This window comes from Canis lupus, chromosome 30 (genome assembly GCF_011100685.1).
Source record: "Canis lupus familiaris isolate Mischka breed German Shepherd chromosome 30, alternate assembly UU_Cfam_GSD_1.0, whole genome shotgun sequence".
Classification (NCBI taxonomy): domain Eukaryota; kingdom Metazoa; phylum Chordata; class Mammalia; order Carnivora; family Canidae; genus Canis; species Canis lupus.
In genome coordinates this window covers 37304862-37327469 of record NC_049251.1, presented here as the reverse complement: position 1 = coordinate 37327469, position 22608 = coordinate 37304862, and the positions used below count along the sequence as shown (strand labels likewise).

At 42.0% G+C, this 22608-nt stretch overlaps 1 protein-coding gene across 6 annotated transcripts in view; it reads left to right on the top strand.

Annotated features, from left to right (window-relative positions):
• Positions 1-22608, top strand: part of NPTN (neuroplastin) — a 70021-nt gene that overhangs the window by 30613 nt on the left and 16800 nt on the right. For all 6 annotated transcript variants that reach the window (XR_005381860.1, XR_005381861.1, XR_005381859.1 and 3 more), the window contains exons 2-4: positions 5804-6151; positions 11025-11196; positions 14738-14832. Coding sequence is in view for 3 of the 6 variants with exons in the window: in XM_038580923.1 (XP_038436851.1) it covers positions 5804-6151; positions 11025-11196; positions 14738-14832 (615 nt within the window). In the remaining 3 variants the exon portion in view is untranslated. The remainder of the gene's footprint in view (positions 1-5803; positions 6152-11024; positions 11197-14737; positions 14833-22608) is intronic.

The following is a 22608-nucleotide window of genomic DNA, read 5'->3' as shown; positions in this document are numbered from 1 at the left end:
CAATCTGATTTTAGAGTTTGCAAACTGGATTTCCTTACTTCTTCAAAGCAGAAGGCTAGCTAAAATACTGAGTAATAAATAAAATCTTAAAAAAAAATGCTGAGCAGATTTCTTTAGCCACTTTGGTGGTATACTTTCTAAATAAAGGGTGGGCCTTGGCATAGAAACTAGTGATGAGGACAGTCCTAAACCTTGTCATGTATGCCTGATAGAGGTAGCTATGAAAAGAATAGGTTTGATTTTGGGAAATGCTTTGTAATTGCTGCCATTTCTACCTACAGGTCAGACTAATCCATGAGATCAGACCCAGATACTTCCTTCCTGCTGCAGAAAATGAGGTTATCCCATTTTCATCCACTCCCAGGGCCTCAGGCCTGCCTTACCCTTGATGGTTACACACAGAATGATTGCATATGGATTTATGACTTGTCTTTTTGTTATGAAATAGTGATAATAATTCTTGAATTAACAGTAAGGATAGGCAATATACTACAAGGTATACACAGCCTTGTAGCAGTTCACAGTTATTTAAACAGATTTGAAATATGGTGCCTATAACCACGTTAGAGATCAGCTTGTTTTGCTCAATCTTTTTTCGGGTAATATGATAGGAGAGTGTTTGGGGTGAGGTGGAGGGGAGAGAAATGTTTTCTTGTTCTTGGCTGTCATTTTCTCTTTATTAGGCATGAAGGAGACAACAGCATGAGCCACCCACAGGGAATTAGTAGTAAACAGGGGCTTGAAGCGAACAGCTGTTTAAAAAAATAAATAAATAAAAAGTGACAAAAGCAGGCTAGATTTAAAAGCCTGGCCCTGGCAGTAGTCAGCTGAGAGAGAGAGGGAGAGAAGTTACTCTCATTACCTGTTCAGTGATTATTACCCTAGAGGTAAGTGAGAATTTCAACTGTAAAAATCAGTAATGGTCTCAGGTCCTGTGTGGAATTAGGTTAGCTTTTTTGCTTCCTTAGGGCATATGTAAAAGCAGTTTTCTTGGGATTGGGCTCAACTTGCTCTTCTGTGTTCCCTTTTTCTTCTCACCCGCTGCTACATATCTACACATCCAGTTTTTCCTGCCAGAGAGCTCCTCCTTTTCTCCGGCTGCTAGCCCCAGCTGTCATCTTCGCTTCCCATCTCCCATCCCCCATCCCCAGTTATGCAATTTTACATTACTGTTTTCCCGGTTTTACTGTATTCGTTTTTTATACTGTGCTTGCTGTCCTCCTCCAACCCCAGCTTCTAGTCTTTTCTTTCCCCCAAACCTGTGACCACCTTTCAGCTTCCTTTATCATTGTTGAACTGAATGCTCTTTATTAGTTCTTTCTCAAATGTATTTGAGATCTGAGCTCAGTTACATGTTATAGTGGGTAGAGATGATGATGGGGAAGAAGGGATAGGAGGTATTTTTTCTGAAATTCAGGCTTTTCCCAAAATATTGGATGGGCTTTAACCTGGAGATCAAACAGATGCTCCTCGTGGCCTCCCAACTTTAGGCAGTCCTGTGCTCTCATGTTGAGGGCACATACTTGATTGAAAGCACTTGGTGATGAAAGGCAGGGCAGTGAGTCAGGCTCTGAGCTGTCTGCCCCCTCTTGCTGCAGGCTGGCTCTTCTCTTCTCCTGAATTGGAGCTAATTTTGGATGGATAATGAGGTAGATGGTTGCTAATAACTTTCCTTTGCTAATTGTGATTTCACAATACTTTGTAGAGATGTTTTTTGTTTTTCTCTTTTCCCTGCTGCTAGGAGGAGAAATGGATTTTTGATGCATATTCAGCTATCAAGGAATCCTTTGCTTGTTTTTTTAAGAGGCAGTACAGTTTAATGAAAACCATAGACTAAGCTGAAGATCTGCATTCTGATCCCATTTTGGCTCAGGATTAGCTACCTAAGCAATCTTGGGCAAGTCCTGAACCTTTCTCTGAGTCTGCCCTATGAACCTTGTGAAACTATGTGAATGAAATATGATGTGATGCATGTGAAAGCACTTTGTAAACTGTTCAGTTTTATAAAAATTTAGGTACTGCCCTTTGTTAATTGCCTCACTGATCACAATACCAGAGAAATGCATCTAATGTTCTTAAACTCTTCCTTCCTGTGAAGCCAGTCTTCTCAAGAGTAGGGGGATGAAATAATCAGAACTAGGGGGCAGTCTTGCTTCTGTGCCATCCATTCTTCTGTTTCCTCACTTTTTCCCTCTGCTGTCCAACACACACATACACCATTGCTTAGGGAACTCTTTGATCCTGTGCTTCTTTATCTTTATTCTTTACTAGGATTATAATTTTAAGGAGTTAGTAATCACTGTGTGCTGCACATTCCAATGGACAGGTCCTTTTTGTAGTCAGAAATTGTTAATTTATTACATTTAAGTAGTCGCAAAAAGTATCTTTAACTTTTAAATAACTACAAAAACCTTTTTCTAACCTAGTAAGGGATATTGACCACAGTCATGGAAAGTATTACAAGACCATGCTTTGGTTTTGGGTACACCTGGATTCCAGGCCAGTCTCTATTAGCTTGTGACTGTGGGCAAAGTACTTAACTTTTTTGGACCTTAGTATCATATAGGACTATTGTGAGGATTAAATGAGATAATATGAAGTGCTTAGCACATTGGTTAACATATGACACGTACTTAGAAAATGTTAACCTGTTGATGCACATGGCTAATAATAACAGCTTCCAAAGAACACGTTTATTAGTGTTTTAAAGGATATTAAATCTTGCTTTTAGATAAGTTTGCTTAAATACACATCATATAATTTACTAATTCAAAGAACACTTATTTTTGACTCAGTCCCATTTTCCTGTATGCAGATAGAAAATTAAACTAAATCAGATCAGCATTCCTTCCTCCTTAGAAGTGAGTCTTGCCTACGGTTGGCAGTGCCAGGTTGAGTGACTTGATTGGTTCTGTGCGGTGGGAATTGTGTTCAGGCTGTTTCTCAGCTATCTTTGAATTGTATACTATTGGGATTTGAGATTCCATTGGAATTGGGTGGGTTCTTGGGGTTCTGGACATACTTGCAGGCATTCCTTTTACATTAGCATAGTCAGCAGATTGATAAAGAGGCTTAAATGTCAGCCTGTATTTCAGAAGGGGAAAAAATACAAAACAAACCCACTAACACATTTCTAGAGCATGATCAAGTAGATGGGCCCTGATTTACTGTGGTTCAGCTTAAAACTTTTCAACTTTATGATGGTGCAAAAGTGATACATATTTAATAGAGACACCATATTTTGAATTTTGAATTTTGTTCTTTTCCCACGCTAGCAGTCTGCAGTCCGTTCCTCCCTCATGGTGCTGGGCAGCAGCAGCAGCAAGCTTCAGCTCCCAGTAAGCCATGATATCATGAGAGTAAACAACTGGTACACTTAACAATCATTCTGGATTCATACAGCCATTCTGTTTATTTTCAGTACAACATTCAGTAAATTGCATGAGATAGTCAACACTTAAGAAATAGGCTTTTTGTTACATAATTTGTCCAACTGTAGGCCTACGTAAGTGCTCTGAGCACAGTAGACTTGTTAGTGATATTCTGTAGGTTAGGTGTATTAAAGGGATTTTTGACTTCAGAAAATGTCAACTTACAATGGCTTTATCAGGATGTAACCCCATCATAAGTTGACGATACTCTGTGCGTGGTCACATTTGAGAGGACATAAACTCCCCCAGTTCACAGAGAATGTGAGAATAAGAGCTTGTAATTTCCATTTAATGATGGAGTATGATTAAAACAGTACTCCTCTTTACTGCTCCCTAGGGATTTACCAATAACCAATTTTCCATGGTGATTAAACCAGTAGTAAAATGGACAGAATCAGCTTCCTTTACTGTCCTAGTTGGCATTGACTTTGATGGGTGGGCAGGTGGTTAGTTTGCGAGATGAAGACATGGCTCCTTGATTACCACTTTACCTGGACGTGAGCTCAGCTTTTCATTGTTGGGGATTGGTGTTTTTTTTTTTTTTCTGAAATTCTGAAACTTGCCCTAAATCTGAGAATGACTTTTTTTTTTTTATTTTTTTTTTTACTTCTTGGAGCCTCTGGTAGATGGTTTCTTACAAAGAACTGATACTATCTGAAGAGGTAGTTCAGAATAGCATTTCAAGACAGAAGATTTAGTTGAAGGCTATTAATTACTGGATTCGTGTCCTCCCTAGATCCTGAATGTTTTATGAATTGAAAGATTAGTATGATTTTGGAGGTCTTGACCTCCAGTTAAGTAAGTATAGCACATTGTTGCAGAGATCATGCAGGTTTAGGGTTCTGAGGTCCGTAGGGTGAAGTTTATCTCCAAAAGCAAGTACTTTTAGGGATATAAATGGAATGTTTTCCACTTGGTAACCTCCATTTTTAGTCAGTTCTTCATGTCCTTGGTTTCCGGACTGTAGGAAAACGGTTCCATATAATTTATACCTTTCCTTTGGAATGTTTTTAATCTGATGTTGCTAGATCCTGGCCCCACTCTGCCCAACACAGAGGGGTCAGCTTGATCCCCAGGGAAATTGACCAGCCACTCAGTACCTCTTTTAGCTTCTTGCCCTGTACCTTGGGACACTGCTTGAATTGGTAGAAATGCCGATGAACCCTAGGTGAAGTAAATGGGTGAGAGAGAGTATGCTTGCACTGTGATTTAGCTTATTATGGACCCTCCTCCAAAGTTCTTCAAGTAAGTCTGGATTTTCTACTCTCTTTCTGCCATTGCCACCATGTCTTATGGGAGTGTAACCTAAAGCAAATTATGGACGAGTGGAGGTAGGCATCAACTTTAATTCCTGGCAATGCCTGGCAATGTTGTTGAGGCCTAACCTTCACCATAGAATTTATTTCATCATTGTACATTTCTTATTCTTTCTGAGCTGGCCTCTGGGAGCTAGGCAACTAAACTGTGTAGACAGAGCCTGTCAAGTACCATGGTTATTTTTAAGACTGACTTTTCAGCAGAGTTCTCTAGCTGTATGAACTTATGGAATTGTGGAAGGCATAGTCCCTCTATTGGTATTGAGTTGGATTGCTGTTAACGCTGGTTTCACTGCTGAGCGGACCCCCATAGGAATTCTCACTCTCAAGTACAGACTGTCTTGTTTCCCTGTGCCTGAGTGAAGGTCTGCATTCAAGTGGAGGCTAACCTAGTCACAGATCACTGGGCCGTTTGTTTGCCATAGACCCAGGGAAGAACAGGATGTGGAGGAAATCTCCTGAACTCAGGATGGAATCCTGCACAAGAAAGAATTATGCTACCTTTTCAGTTGAAGTTTGGACTTTGATTCCCAAAAGAAGGCGTCATTAGGTCAGTTAATATTTCTTGAGGCCCACAAAAGACATGGCATCTCTAACAAAGTGTTCACCCATCCAAAAGAGAGATCCTGACTTGGCATATAGACCTCCTGCCACTTGCGGTTATCTTTCATCACTTGCCTGAATTTGAAAAGGTAATGGTTTGTGCTCTAAGGAAAGAGACTCTTCCCCCGAGACCCGAAGCTTTCTCATTCCTACCAACTGGGCCCATTGCTAAAACGCTTTCCAGTGGGCTTGCTTCTGCCTGGCTAGCACCTGGGCTGCCCCAGCTTGAAATTAGCCTGCCTTTGCTTCATAAGCTTCCCAGGGTGGTTCTTCTTCTAAAAGCTTGTATGAAATGCTATTTACTGTCTCTTTATAGTTTAAAAATGAATCCTTTTTGTTCTTTGCAACTCATTTGCTTTTTTCTTTTCTTTTCTTTAAATTACTATTAACACCTGTTGATTCTTTTTTTTTCTGATTGGCCTGTCACTGCATTCCTGCTCCCCCTCCCTCTAGCTGGGTTTGTCAAGTCGCCCATGTCAGAAACTAAGCTCACTGGGGACGCCTTTGAGCTGTACTGTGACGTGGTCGGGAGCCCCACGCCAGAGATCCAGTGGTGGTACGCAGAAGTCAACCGGGCAGAGTCTTTCAGACAGCTGTGGGACGGTGCTCGGAAGCGCCGTGTCACCGTAAACACCGCCTACGGGTCAAACGGCGTGAGTGTGCTGAGAATAACCCGGCTCACCTTGGAGGACTCTGGGACTTACGAGTGCAGGGCCAGCAACGACCCCAAGAGGAATGACTTGAGGCAAAACCCCTCCATAACATGGATTCGAGCCCAGGCCACCATAAGCGTCCTTCAGAGTGAGTCCAGCACCCTACAGTAGTAGTACTGTAGTCATTAGAGGTGGCCCGATGACCCTTCCCTTCTGCTTCCTTTTCCTTTTCCCCCAGTATGATCGCTCACCCCACCCCTTGTCTTCGTTTTTTCAAACCCACGACCCTTCTGGTTGTAGTGTATGAAAACATCTGTGGCAACTTTTTTTTTTCTTTGACGTCCTCTCTACCTCCCTCATTCCCTGACCGTTTTCTGTGTCTTTCTCCTCAGGAACAAAGAACTTGGGGAAATCCGTGCCTGTCCAAAATCATCTGCAATGGGAAGAGGTGGGGAGGGAGAACTGGGGGAGGGGGGGCTCAAAAAAAACACTTAACACTCCTAAAACCAGGCATTTATACCAGGGTAGTGTTGAATTGTTTCTTTCCCTCCCCTTTTAATTTTGTAGTAGGTTTCCTGCTATCCTTTTGCTGATTTATTCTCTGGTGCCTTTTTATTTTTGTTTCTCTCCCCAGTCTAACTACTTTTATTTCTTCTGTTGATCTGTTTGAAGCTCTCTGAGTAGCTGCCTTCACCTCTATGGTTTTAAGTTTGTGTCTACCCAGCCTCTTCCCTCACTGTGACTTGGTGTCATCCTGTTCTGTGATGGGAATGTTGCCATAGGTGCAGTGTGGTGGTGTGTTTTGGTTGTTGGGTGGCATGTAAGCTTGGATATCTCCATAGTTCCAGCTCTTTTTCTTTTCTAAAACAGTGGCATGTGCTTCTCTGATAACAGCCCTCCACTACAGCAGTACACTCCTTACTGGTCCTGCCCATCCAGTCTCCTGTTCTCTTAAAAGCAACAGCCCGAGATTTCCTTTGTATGTCTTGCTGTTAGGCACCAGGTGACACTAAACTGCAAATTTTTTTTTTTTTAAACCCCATCATGCTGTTTCAAAGTCAGAGTTGCATCTGCTTCCTGTTCACAGATTGACTCTGATGACTGACTGTTGGCACAGTCCTCCTTATCCCAGAGACTGGCAACCCCAGAAATAGTTTGGAAGCCATTCATACTGGCCTTTTCTTGTATTTTGAAAAAAGAAGAAACTAAATTCCAACTAAGTGATGAGGGAGAGCCTAAGCGGCTGGCTCAGAATTCTTCTCTTCATCTGTTGTAGCGGGTACAAGTAAGACATTAGACCCGGGAGCTTTTGTGGCCACCTCTTTTTCTGAAAAGTGTCTTGCTACTCGTGTAGTGGGAAGGAGAGGGAGGAAGAAGCCACCACAGAGCTAGTGCTCCTGGCCAGGAAGAGTTAGTTCTAGCCCCACATCTGACTTGATTTTAATTGAGGGAGCATACTCTACTTAATGGAAAGATCCTTTGGGTTTTTGCCTTCTCTTCAAGAACTCAGACTTATAGCCAGTTCTGGCTTAAGGAACTGATTGATTTAGAAAGAATAAGTAAAAATAGTAAAAACACATTTATGAGGAGTTTGATAATAATGCAGGAAATAATAGGACATGGGCCCTGAATCTGTATACTTATTTGGAATATAGCAGATTAGTTGTCTATTCTTTATAGTACCTTAGAAGATGCTTATGAAGAGGATAGGTCTTAGGGGAGAGAGAGGAGAGGCTGCTGCAGCTGGCACTGTTCAATCAGAGAACCTGCTTCTGGAAAGGGGAAAAGAAAACCTTGTCTATGTGAAAATGGGGAATATTAACCCAGCAATTTTCTTTTATTTAACAGTTTTTCCCTTGCACGCTTCCTTCTCCTGCCCCCCCTGCTCCTTTCCTTATAAAACCAGAATTACCCAAATGGCCACAAAGATCTGCAGAAGTTTGTAGGCATGGACTGGGCTGGGCATTTGGTACTTGTACGTCCAGGAGCTTGACTCAAGTAGACTCCTAGTTAAAAGGTCATGCCTTGGGGCTAGAAGATGATGAGTCTTTGGGGGGCACTTACCTACCAATTCAGTTTTGAAAATACGTAACATTCCCCCAGTTTACTTGGAAATAAACTTCCTACTTTAGAAGTGTCTGCATGTGGTTAAACCAAATCCTTGCCAGTTTAAGTCTTATCCCAGACTTCCCCATCAGTCAGCCCTAGTTAACTGTTTTAGAGAGCCAAGCTGCTGCTGTTACTTTTTAAAAACATCCTGAATTCACTCTAATTGGATTGTTTTGTGGTCTTAGCATCCCAAGGACATTTGCCTCCAGGAGGTGGTTGAAGTCTTTTAAGGATGACTTCTTGATAGTACTTTTCCCCAAAGCTCCTTGAGTAAGGTAAGGCAGGAAGAGAAATATGCCCAGTTTTTAGGTATCTCTCTGGCCATAGCATGTTCTTCTACACAAGAGTGGTGGTGAGGCTAAGGATCTCCCATCCACTACTTCTAAATAGGGAGTCAGTGGCAAGTAAACATTTTTGTTCATCTCTCGTGGACTTTCATGCGCAATATTAAACCACAGAAATAAAAGCTCCACCTTCATCCTGGTGCAAAATGCAGGTGTGGCACCCTGGCCAAGGAGCTTTGGTTTAGCACTGGTTTCCATATACAGCAATCATCAGAGGGAGGTTACCCTACCCCACAGCCCTCCTATGTTGCAGAATCATATTTAAACCTATTTAAATTATCCACTTGCTCCCAGCTGACTCTCTCCTGGATCTTTAACACGTAAGGGGAAAAGAGCTTTCCTTTGCCTTCCAAGAATTCTTGGCAGAAAGTCTCCAGGTTGCTCTCATCACCTTCTTAATCTCCTTGAGCTGCAGTGGGCATTTGCATCGTCACAGGTAAGAGTAGCATTTACTTTGGCCTCCTTGTGTTGAAACATCTGGAAGCTCTTGGCCTCATCCTCAGAGTTTACCCTTTCTCAGTGCAGTCTGAGAAGAAGAGCCAGAAGGAGAGTCCCAAATGGGACAGAAAATAAAATTGGATAATAAAAATTTAGTAAAAACCTAAAAGTGTGTTTGGGTTTTAATGTTGCCTTTATATTTTTAATTTCTGTGGAGTACTGGTTCTCTCTTTTGTTTTTGCTTGGTTTTGATTTTTCTTGGAATTGTGGTGCTTTCTGCTGATGGTGTATGTGCGCCTTCCATTGCAGGGTTTGCAGCCGTTCTGCTCGACTTAAGGCCCAGGGACTTGGCTTCTGTCCAGTGTGTTTTGGAAACCATGGGACACCACTGCGCTAACGTGTTTACATGCATCTGCTTCTGTCTTAGTGGCTGCTATGCCTCCATTATCTGTACATAGAGACCCTGTTTGATGTTACCAGTAAGGACCAGTGCTGAATGGAAGATAACCACTATCCCTTTGCCAGAGTTGGAAAATAGTGAGAACCCATTTAATTGAACAGACTTAAGGATTTGCTTTATTTGTCACAGTTTTCTTTGATATGAGCTCCATAGTCAGAAATGTTGCATTGATTAAGAGGTCCTTGGGCATTATATTTTTCAAGTGTCCCATGACTTTTCCATTCCATCCCCCTCCCTGCACAGGGAACAAAGCTTATTAGTTCCAGTGCAGGGAGTGAGTTCTATCCTCAAGAGTTAAGAGTCAGCACTGTACTGCATAAAATGGTGTCAGGTTGCTGCTACCGAGTTGTCAGGTGCAGGGAAATGAGAAGTTAATCAAGAATTTCTGAGAAACAATTGGAAAAAGAACAAAAGAGGAAATACCTCTAATGTGGATGGGAAAAGTTTAGAATTCACCTGAAAATGTCTGACCAAAAGTAGAATAGCAGCTAAGCTTAGGAGAAGATTAGAGAGAGGAACAACAAGACAACAAACAGACATCTTGACTTTAATATAGTGATGGAATTCAAAAGGCTTTAAAGTATGAACCTTCTAGGAATGATAGAGTGTGCCTTAAAACATTTCTGCTCAGTGTGTTCTAATATTTGAGGTTATTTTTATAGATTTTAAACTAATGACCCCAGGTTATCTAAGCCCAGGAGAGAATCAGAAGATGAAGTATATAAATTGCTATAGGGTGGAAAGTGTGTGTGTTGGGGGTATGGAGCTGGGGGAGGGAGGCAGAGATAGAGAATTTAGTCAGATGTGTGTTCTAGGCCCAGTGTTGACACTAACAATAACTATGGCCTTGCACAAGTCATTTTCTGTTTCTAGCTCTTAAAGAGTGGGATTCAGTGAACTCTAAGGGCCTTTTAGCTCTAAAAATGCTAGGAGCCCATGATACCAGCAATATCACACTCTATGTTATCTGCACAATGGAATGTGTTTTAAATAACAATTCTGAAAAAGCTTTGGGAATAAATACGGGCTGGAGAGAAGAACTGTTGATGGTTCCTTAAGAATTTTCCCTTGGCAAAATTTGGAAAATGCAATAGACTTCTGGCAGGAAATTTGCTTTTAGGATCTACACTGTTTCTTTCTACATAATTAATGGCCATGGCTGGTTTGCCATAGGTTTATCAGAATTAAATGTGGGAAAAGCCATACATGTATTATCTAATTATAGCTATTACTGTTCCAGGGCCTAGTGACTCCACAGGGAGTTTATTAGTTATATACAAATGATACTGCTTTTGTCTTCAGAACTACAAGGTGGAGCCTGGTTTACTAATTGAAGCTGAATTGGTTGGTCATTCTTAAATCATGAAACGGTGGTGTTCAAAAGTATAAGTGGATTGTTGCCAGTACAAGTACCCGTAATACTCCCATTCTTTTCACGTCTAGGCCAACTGGTCTTCAGGCTGTTGTCTGCGCTAGTGGTCATTTGCTTATAATCATTGTTTTTTCCTTTCTTGACTTCCTCTAAAGTGGTAAAGTGAAATTCCTCATGTGGTGGTCCTGTCTGCCCTCCCTCTTTTCTAGTCTCCCCATCCTACCCCATCTGATTCTCAGGCCAGGGCTACAAAGAATGGAAGGCTATGGCTCCCTATCACTGTGCACTCTTATTACAGAGCCAAGGATTGTCACCAGTGAAGAGATCATTCTTCGAGACAGCCCTGTTCTCCCCGTCACCCTGCAGTGTAACCTCACCTCCAGTTCTCATACCCTTACATACAGCTACTGGACAAAGAATGGGGTAGAACTGACCGCCACTCGCAAGAATGCCAGCAACATGGAATACAGGTGAGAGGGGCTAGCAGTTCCTGGGAAGGTGGAAGGGAGCATTGCTGAGCTTACTGTGGACATTCATAATCCACAGCTATGTTATGAAGGAGACACAGAAGATATATATGGTCTTTCTCCAGAGAGTCTAATCCAGTATATCTGGGGTGAGGCCCAGGAATCTTTGAAAGATTTCCAAAGCATTCTAATGAATAGCCAGATTTGAGAGTCATAAATGTTCCCCTCACTATGATAATAGAGAAACAGAAGGCATTGAGAGTGATTTGCTTAGGGTAACCAAACCATGCTAGTCAGTAGGAAAGTCACAATTAGAATGCAGGTCTTTTGACTTAATCCAGGGGTTTAAGGAATCAGAATGAAATCTGCCTTAGGACTCTTAGAGCAAGAGCACCCTAAGTGATCTTTCTCCTGGATAGATGTCTGAGTTACCTCTTGAGAGTAATTAATAGGACCATAACCTGATCAAGACCAGTGGATACAGGGCCTTTTAGTGGTCTGGATTAAGGATGGTAACCTGGAAACATCATTTGATGAAAGGGGAATATTTGCCGGCTGAAGTTAACCTGGCCCCCAAAGATTTGGTGCTTTTTTGGAATACCTAGAACACATGGCACCTCACCTTTCAGAATAGTTTGTGATTGAAAACTAATCTGGAAAAGGATTGGCTGATTCTGTTTGTCAGGTTGAGTCTGTACAAAGAAAGAGTGCACTGGAGTAAGACCAGGAAAATCTGCATGCCTGGTAGTAGCAAGGACCTTCTGCAGTATTTTGCAAAATTGAGATCTTTTCATATCCCTTATTTAATTGACCCACAATCAGGATCCTCTTTTTTTCAAGTAAGGAAACTAAAACTCAAAGAGTAATAACTCTTAACTATTTTCAAGGCCAAATAGTCTATCTAGTAAATTTCAGAAGCAAGGCTAGGTTCTCTGTCTCCTGACTTTTTAGAATCTAGGTTTTTGGGTTTTTTTTTTTTTTTTTTCTTTTTCTTCCTGCTTTAACATACCATTTTAGTGGCAAGTTTAATCTATCTCCACTGTAGTTTCTTTTGATATTAAATTGGAAATATAGCCTCAGACATATTCTCATAGTTTGGAAAAGCTTAATCACATAGAACTGTTGGGTAGGATGAAAGGCATATGTTCTTTTTTTTTTTAATTTTTATTTATTTATGATAGTCATACAGAGAGAGAGAGAGAGGCAGAGACATAGGCAGAGGAAGAAGCAGGCTCCATGCACCGGGAGCCCGACGTGGGATTCGATCCCGGGTCTCCAGGATCGCGCCCTGGGCCAAAGGCAGGTGCCAAACCGCTGCGCCACCCAGGGATCCCCGAAAGGCATATGTTCTTGGTCTATTTGTTAGTTTTACAAGTTTGTATTTTTATAATAACTCTTTCAAGGTACCAGACATCCAATTTTGTTTCACCGAGGTCTTGTACTGTGTCACCCACATGGCTTTGAACTGTAGCTTTATAAATTCGAGTTTGACTTTATAAAATGCTTCCTCCTCCTCCTCCTCCTCCTCTTCTTCTTCTTCCTTCTTTCTTCTTTCTTTGTTTGGTCAGCTTATTTGCAGCTCTCCAGGGGTGTTCTGCATTGTCAGAGTTTTTCAGGGAATCTGTGTTCTCCCACATTTTGTGAAGTAATGGCTGATGAGTCCCTTGGGCCACCTATTAAGTGATCTATGGACCAGTCTGAGAGACCCTGCACCTGCTTGGCTATTGGGCTTGTTTTCCATTTGCTTCAGTTGTTTCCCAGTAGCTAGTTGAAGGGAATGATGTAGGGGAGATTTTGAACCCACAGGCATGGGCTCAAGCTTGGGAGTCATCTTTCCAAGTCTTTTCAAGGATCTTAGAGTTAAGTTAGTCTGAGCTCTGAAGATACAGCTGCTGCTCTTCCTCCAAACTCTGGAACATTTGCTAAGAGCAGCTGACTTGTGTCTGTTTTCTCTATTGGGAGCATATTGATTTAAGAAGAGCCCCTTGTATCACATTTAGAAGACTCTTGGCTGTTCCTCTAAGAATGTTATGCTGCCGCGGGTATGCTGAGGTAGTCCTAGGGATATATTGTCTCTCCTCATCCATGATCTTTTGGGATGAACAGTAAGATGGATAAATATATTGAGCCAGTCAGTGGTTAAGGCTAGGGGTTTTTCTCAGACATTAGTACAATGTAGATTTGACCATCACAAGTACCACATTTTACCACTGAGCCAAAAGAGCAGGAGCTGTATGATGATCATCTTCTGATGTAGATTTCTCTTCAGTAATTAGACACCAGCCTTTCTATGTAAGTTTTGGGGTATGTGTATAAAGCCCTAGTGTACTGAGCTGGTGTGAAGCTCATTGTCAGGGGCAAGAAAGCTTGTTTAGGATCACCCTGTGGAATTCAGAGGAAGTGCTGTTCTAGCCGTGCACATGTCCTACAGTCCTTCTTGTCACTCTGCTTAACTTGATCAGGATCTCTGCACAGCTGTTCACTCTGAGTTTACATTCATTCAGTCAATTGCTCATTTATTTATTCATTCACCCTGCTATATTTCAGGCCAGGCCATGTGCACTGGGTATAGAATTATGCAGCAATTCTATACCCAGTGCCTGTCCACATAGAACTTGGTCTTTTGGGAAACTGGACATTCATCAACCAATCACATAAATATATAAATATATAATTATATGTTTTGATGCATGTGTGTGAAGAATTACACTGTAGTATGAGCAAGAATGTCAGGTAGAGGGATGTCACTTTGAGGGTAGGAAGAAATGATGTGAGCCAAGACCGATGCGGAAGGAGTTAGATTAGGCTAAGAGTGATGGGAAGAGCATTCTCTGTAAAGAAACATCTTGTGTCTAGGTTTTGAGGAAGGAACAAGCAGGGCACATTGAAAAAGTGAAAAGAGCCCAGCAGGATTAGGAAGTGGCTGAGATGAGCATAGGAAGGAGATCATGCAGGACCTTAGGGTTCTAGCTGTACCTAAGTATCTTAAAAGTTTAGCTGCATCTCTGTGGCTGGTGCTCTGATTACAGAGATTTGTTCCGCCCACTATCCCTTGGATCCTGTGAGTGAGATTAAAAGGCATGGTACCGAAATACTGTGTGGGAAGAACAAAACTACCAAAACAGGGTCTTTAAAAGGGGAGCACAGAAGAAGGTTTGTGGTTTGCCTTTTTTCCTGCTCTTACTTATTTGACTAGAAACATGAGGTAAGCAAGAAGGTTTTTTTAGTGATGGCTCCATCCTCTATATCTAAATATAATCTAGAGTATTTTGTACAGCCCTCTATTTTGATTACTTGTTTAAGGTTAGAGACCATGTATCATTCCATCTTTGTATTCCAGGCACCCAGTAAGGAGTGAAGCTCTAATGTTTTGTAATACGTGGAGGGAGGTTTTTGCTTTCAGTTAGGAGGAGGTGAGTTGCATTCAGGGACACGGTTTGGAGAGCAAGGTCCCTGGTTGCCCTTTTGATTCTTATTTTGTTGTATATTTTGTTGTGTATTTGTTCCCAGCTTCCTCACTTCATTTTTTTTCTCATCTCTGCAGGATCAATAAGCCGAGAGCTGAGGATTCAGGCGAATACCACTGTGTATATCACTTTGTCAGTGCTCCTAAAGCAAATGCCACCATTGAAGTGAAAGGTACAACCCAACAGAGGCTGCAGTGTGAGCCTCTCACTCTCCTTCTGAGACACTACTTTGGTCTGGACTCACATTCTTCAAGCTGTTCTTGTTCCCAGTACGGGAGGCAATAAAACATTATGGTAGGACCACAGGCTCAGGAGCTTAGCTGCCCAGGTTTAAATCCAAACCCTGTCATCTCTTAGCTCTGTGACTGTGGCAAGTTCTTAACTTCTTTGTGCTCCCATTTCCTCATTTGTAAAACCTACCTCATGGGGATTGTAAGGAGGAATAAGTAAGTTAATGTGGTAATTTGAATCATATGAAATTGCTGTTTCTGTATGGTAAAAATGTTTGAATGTTGGCAGCTTCATATCATTCAACCTATGTAAATCTCTTAGAACAAATAGTGCCTTACAAATATTATACATAGATCTCTCCAATGGGCCAGCAGAATCTGGAAAAATACAATGTGTAGGATGAACATAAACTATCTGTGGATGATTCATTGGAATTTTAATAGAAACTGGGTGCATGGCATCTTAAAGATGCAGCTGCATCTTAAACATGTAGCTGAAAGTTCCCAGAAAGGAAGGGAACTCTAGGAGAACTGTAAGAGAAGGGACAAGTGGACTTGGTAGAGTTGGAGCTACCTAACATCGTGAATCCAGCTTTCCTGTGTTACTTCAGAGAAGCAGCTGAGACCCAGAAAAGTGCAGCCATGAACTCTAGGTCACAGAGTGGTTTGAGACAGAACTAGCGTTAGAACTCATGTCTTGACTCTCAGGCCCATGTTTTTCCATTTTATAAAATGTCCAGAGGCAGGCAGGGCACTTGTTTGAGGACAGACTGAAGAGATGAGGGGTTTGGGGATTTTTTTTTTTTTTTTTTAGTCTGAATTTTGCTTAGGAAGGATACAGACTTCTTCTTTAAATCTACAGGTGATCCTTAGCAGCTGGAAGGATAAATTTAGGAAATGGGAAGGTCCTATAATAGGTATTCAGATCTGTTTGAATTAGAAGACTTGGGCAGCCCAGGTGGCTTAGCGGTTTGGCGCCGCCTTCAGCCTAGGGCCTAGTCCTGGAGACCCAGGATCGTGTCCCACGTCGGGCTCCCTGCATGGAGCCTGCTTCTCCCTCTGCCTGTGTCTCTGCCCTGCTCTCTCTGTGTGTCTCTCATGGATAAATAAAATAAAATCTTAAAAAATAATAATAGTAATTAGAAGACTAGAAGTTTAAAGAAAGGCTTAGATTCTAAGTTTCAATTATATGTTGTTATTAAATGAAAGTAGTGTCTTGCTGACACAGCCCTGACTTGTAAGTCAATGTAAGGACAACCAGTATCTCTCCTCTAGCTGCCAGACTGAATTCTGAATGCCTGAAGGGGTTGAGTCACACTGGTATGGTTACAGTCCACGTAGGCCAGACAACCTGGGATTTGATTAATTCAGGGCTTTTCTTGGAGAGGTCTGAGTTTATCTCTGTTTTTGACGGATGACAGATTTGTTCAACACGATGATGGAGGTATGAGAAGGCCTTTTCTCTAAGCCAGTCAAGTGCCTGTTCTTGCCTGGGTGAGCCGGGCTATGTGGGGAGTTGTTTCCCTCCTCCATGAGGTACTGGTGGCTGTGCAGCATTCCAGGCTGAGCCTTTGGCACAAAGTCCCAAGCGTGGAGGTAACAGGATGGGTGAGGGAGGGGAAAAGGTGTGTGTAGTTAACTGTCCTCCCCAAGCCTAAGGGTGTTTACATGCAGTTGCAAGTCCTGGCTTCACTGTGATCATGCTGATTTGGCTCTAATAATTTCTAGCAGCACTTTCAGGAGCGGAGACAGAAGTGGTTTCTCATCGGGTTGGCTACTAAAGTGGCCTCCAAGGCATCTTTCCTCACTTTCCCTTCAGCAGATAGAAGGTCGTAGTCTGGAGCAGGAGAGAATAGGAAGCTGCAGGCAGAGTTTTCAAAGGAAGTTAAAACTTCCATGCTTCTGATTTATCGGCATGACTGTGTGCTGCGCTATTGGATTTTACTGCCCAGCAGCTCTGTGAGGAAGATTGGGGTGGGAGGTGATATCCTGATTTTAAAGGAGTAGACCCTAAGAGAATTCTCTTTTGTAGAATTCCTAAAGCGTATTCTGTGATTAGCTTGGACAGATACATTAGTCTCTCAAAATTCACAAGGAATAACAGCTGAACTTTTAATATCTTTTAGGTGATTATTAGTTTAGGCTGTAAAGACTGAACATTTGACTTTTTCTGTTTAACTTTAAAAAGATTTGCCATAGTCCCAGGATCATATTCTAAGCTAGGTGGTTGGGGTTGCAAACTGCCCTGCATTGAGAGAGAAGGGGATAAGAGGCGTAGGGGAGGCATTGCTTCCCAAAGCATTTTCATATAAACTCTGGTTTTATTTCTTCAGTTGCCCCTATGGTGGGGTAAAAGATAGTTATCTTTTTATAGCTATAATGATTTTAAAAATCTGCTGATTAATACAGGTAAAGAGATCGTTGTACTTGAGAGAGATTCAAGAAACTTAAGTGACCTCTGCTAAAAGGAGTCTCTCAGATTCTTCCTTTGTGGCTTAACTAAATTGGCATTTCAGGGCAGTATAATTTACACCATACAGATAGATTTCTTTAGCACCTGTTCTGCAGTCCTCAGTTCTTCCCCCACCCCCCGCCCCTGTTCGGCTTTTATTGCAGTTCAGCACCTCGTCCTGGGGTGTTGTTTGAACTTAGCACTGTGAGGAGTGAAGGGCTTAGACGAGACCAGAACTGGGCACTGTATAGCAGCAGATCACCACGCCCTGAGTTACTTATGGTGAAGAGAAAAGAAGGCTGAAGGAGTGATAGGGAGGGCACCTGTTCAGGAACAGACCTGAAGTGGCAGTGTTTTTCTATCCTAGCCTGTAGATCCCTGTCAAGAAAGGGGTTTTGAAAATGGTAATGTCTGCAGGTAGTAGGGACGGCCTTGCATATGAAGTAGGGTTTGTTTTTTTTTCTTTTACTTTTTTTTAAAGGCCAAGAATGCGGCACAGTGTAAACAGGAAGATACTATTACTGTTTAGGATTACATTTCTTAGGTATCTGGCAGGTGACCTGAGCAGATGCTGGGGATGAAAGAGCAGGGCTGGCCAGGGGAGAGGAAACCGCAATGACTAGACCTTAGTGGGACCTCTGCCCCGTAGCCCAGCCTGTCTGGGGATCCTCTTAGATAACTTGGGGGAGTCATCGTTTCCTCAGCTTTTTGACTCTTCAGGAGTTGTGTCTTCTAGAGACTGCACAGCTTGTTATAGAGTATTCGTGAATGAATAAGTGTTGAATTTTCTATTCCTATGATTATTTAACCTTTCTAACTCTTACTCCCTCTCTCTTCCCCTTTCTTTTTCTAAAATTTTAAAAAGAAAAATGTGCTTGTAACAAAGCACATTAAAAATGTCCATGTAATTTACAAAAAAAGGAGAAAATCCCCTTCATGACTCTCACCCTGTCCTCATCACTCAATTATTTTGATTAATCCAAGAAACAAGAATTTGAATTTTATTTTGTTTTTAGAAAAGGATTTTGGTGGCCACAAAATCCTTTGCAACAGATACGCCACTGCCTCTTGTTAAAGGTACATCCCTGCCCTAGGAAGGTCTGGGTTGAGAGCCTTACTTGTTTTATTAGGCTCAACATTATGTCTCCCTGCTCACTATTCATTTCAAGTGAGTTTCAGTCTTTGGGGGACTCTGGTAAGAGCTAAGGCTTATCATGGTTTTATCATCTATCTATCTATCTATCTATCTATCTATGTTTTTCCCTCCATACTCTCAGCTTTCTTTGTATTTTAACGTTATGACTAAATGTTAGGATTTCTGTAAGTCACCTTGTTCTGCATCCCTGTTTACTACTTTCTTGTATGGCCTTACAAGTGATATATTAAAGTTCAAACTAGCTGACATGGACTGTATGGTGATGACAATATCATGAAGGGTAATAATACACATCTCTCATTTGTACAGCATTTTCAGCAGAGCATTTTCATGGTTATTTATTTGATAGGTAGCTAGTTTGATAGGCAAGGATGCTTAGAGGTACTGACAGCCTTGAGGTCAGAGCTTATGTCAAGCTGGTTCTGACTCAGAATTGCCTGTACTTGAGAAGTCTTTGAAATCAAAATAATAATACTTTGAAGCTGCTAGAACATTTTGAGCATCAACCTCAGCCCAAATAACCATACGTATTCTTTCTTTTCCTCTCTTCAGAGTGCCACCCTGACCTTTGTTGAGAAGAATGACTAACATTGAATATTAACTGTATGCCAGGCACTGTGCTAGATGCATTACTATTCTTGTCCTCCCCTATAGTCTTCACAACTTGGATGAAGATACCATTATTATTTCCACTTTCCGGGGGAGAACATGGAGGCTCAAGGGAATAAGATGAGTGGCCCAGTGTGACAGATAACCAGTAGAACAGGGGTTCTCACCCAGGCACTCTCGTGCCAGAGCCTGTGCTGCTAAGCATTAAGCCATGTTGCTGTGTTCAGCATATAACAGCAGGAAGGCCTTGGACTGAGAGAAGAAATGGGTTCTAATCCTGCCCTGCCATGAAATTTACTATGGCTCTAGCTATTCTCTGTCTTTCCTCAGGCCTCAGCTTCCACAAGTGTGATGAAGCAATATAAGATAGATGGCCTTAAAAAAAAAAAAAAAAAAAAAGATAGATGGCCTTAGAGTTTCTGTAAGGCTCCAGTAGTCTGTGGTTCCCTTATATGGAAACAAAGGAGAGGTTGGGTTATTGAAGGAAATGATCTCTAAGCTTCTTTTCCTTGTGGTAGTGGCTCTGTCAACTTCTCAACTTTGGGAATGTCACATCAGTTCCCTAATACCTCCACTCACTCCTCTCCCTATCTTAAAGGATAGTTCCTCCTTATTGCTCCCCTAATCTCAAATCTCATGCCAGGAAAGGTATGAGAGCAGTGGTTCTCAAACTGGATTTAATGTGTAGGCAATGTGGCCTGGACTTCAGGCTTATGAAGAGCACCCGGGGGGATTATAGTGTACAGCCAAGGTTAGAATCACTGTCTTAGAGGAGACTTTACTTGCCATCCACTCAATGCTCTCACCTGCTGGAAAGGGAAGAGCCTCAGTTACAGAAGGCAGCACAAGTCCCAGACTGCTCTAGTCTTCACAACCGATGATGAAACTTCTCTTTGTGGAGAAGGCTTATTGAGTCACAAGTCAGCATCCTTCTTGCTTCCATTTTGACCAGTCTCATATTGCTTCTTGGGCTTAGCCCTTGGCTTAATAGTAAATCTTAACACTCTCTGCCTTCAGCCAAGCCTCTAAGTTTGCCTACAGCAAAGATGATGTGTCTCTGGGATTTGATAGGTTGCATAAAAGAAGCAATGAGACCATGATATGGAATCAGTATGCTTACTTAGAAAGAGCCTGCTCGTTGCCATCTTTAAGGATGGAGTTTCTTTGGAAAATGAGTTTTGCGGTTATGAATGTGCTTTGACAAGTGAGCTCCAAATAAGCTGTCCAAGTAAGAAACCCCATACCATGACCCCATTCTTAGCTCTGTTGTGTTTAACTTTGTTTAATGTCAGCTTCAGCTGAACATGTCTCCATTGCCTAATGGAGTAATGGACACTTTCTACAGCCACCAGTGTGACAGAGAAGCTGGGTGCTTTGCTCTAAGTGTAGGCTTGGCAGGCAACAGACGGTACTGAGGAACACGTGTTAGTCCTCAGCCATGGGCCCAGAGAATGAAATTGGGTCAGATGTTGTTGGGTGATAACTAAGACTCTCTGGGAACCCCTGTGCTGCCATTCATCGGGATATTGGAAGGCTATCCATTAGCTTATGTCTAATATTAGAGCATGTGGCTAACAAGGCCAGAGAGCAAGTTAATTTCCCAAGTGGATCTGTGATCTCTTTTAAAGGTCTCTGTTATCCTCTTTGCCTCCCTGAATGGGTAAGGGGAAGTGAGGAGTATTTGTCAGATGCCTCAGACCTATCTTCAGACCAGCTGACCCTGGTCAAGCAGTTTCTTGTTAAATGGCAAACCCATAGAAGGTGAGGCATTTAATCAACATAAATAGGCCATTAATCAAAATTTGTCAGTATCTGACCTGATTAAACGTTTAATCAGAGTTACAGAAGTCCTGTTTATATCAGCAAACATAGAACACGTTAATCAGTATCTCTTTGATTTCTGAGAACTCATAATGCCAGAGTCTAAGCCTTGCCTTGCCTTTCCTTGAGACTAATAGCTCAATTTAAATATTTGTTTTTAACCTTGAGTTCCAGTTATGTGCAAGACTGGTACAGAACTTGAGTTTTTAATTCTATGCAAATAGAGTTATATCTTCCTCATTGGGTGGTTAAATTACTCCCAGACTTAGTGGTTTAAAACAAGAAACACTACCTCGTTGGTTCTGTGGGTCAGGAATAGGGAGCCAATTTGTGGGGTGGCTCAGGATCTTCTGAAAGCTCGATGGGATCTGGAGGATCTGTTTCCTCGATGGCTGCCTCACATGACTGCTGTGGGCGGAAGGCCTCACTTCCTTACTGCGTGGGCCTTTTCCATAGGCTGTTGGAATGTGCTCCTAGTATGATAACTAACCTTCTCCAGAACGTGTGATCAGAGAGAGAGCAAGGAAAAAGCCACACCATCTTTTGTCAACAATCCAAAGCCACATACCTACTTCTGCTTTATTTCATTTATTAGAATCCCATCACTAGGCCACACTCAAGGGGAAGGAACAATTATGTTTCACTTCATGAAGGGAAGAGTATCACCGGATTTGGAGACTGTTTAAAAACCACCACGAGTGGACTCTGAGCCCTAAGGGTCCCCACTTGCTTCCCTACCAGTACTAACATGTGCTCTGAGAGCCTGGTGACCTTTCTTGCTGTGGGTTCACTGTCCTACCCAGCTGGTGGAACAGGAACAGGCTTGCTTTTTTTTTTTTTTTTTTTTTATCCTTCACTATTTGAGCATAGTTGACACACAGTATTACATTAGTTTCAGGTATACAGTTTTGTCATTTGACAAGTTTATGTATCATGTGATGTTTACCACAAGTGTGGCTACCATCCGAGGAACAGTCTTTCTGATTGAGCAGCTACCATCAATGATAGAAGTGGAAAATATTTTCATTGACTCAGAGGCTAAAGTAATAGTTGTAATAATCTCTCTCTAGGGATAGAGTGATGTGACTGGGGGTGAATTTTCTCTCTGCCCACAAAGCTGGTGATGCTTCTACCATCCCAAGGGTGAATAATCAGGACTTCACTCAGTATTCTTCACTAAGTAAGAAGAAAGCAGCAATAGATCTAACCATTGAAGACCCTTTCCCATAGGTTACACTGTAAATATGGCCGACAAAGTGTGACGAGGGTAGCTAAGTTCCTTGTCTCTGTGTGTAGTAGCCTATAAGGCCATGTTCACATCTGAAAATAGAAGCCTCTGGAGAACACCAAAGTAGGTGAATGAAAAAGTCTTCACTCCTAAACACCAGGGTAGGAGTGAAACCATTCCCATCCCTCTCCTCAGTCTTGGCCTTCTCGTCTGCATCCTTTCAGAATAGCGACTTCTTAGAGGCCGTGGCACCATAAGCCAAGCCAACCCAACTTTTAGCCTTCTAGGTCATTCTAACGTGCAATCTTGGGATGAGTCCCCAAGGTAAAAGCTGATGATACTAAATTCACAGTATTATTGGAATTAGTTAGGTAACTGGGCCAGAGTGGGTATTCTCTATGGGGCAAAGTAGAATGAAAATGGAAAAATATGTCACACATACGCTGATTCCT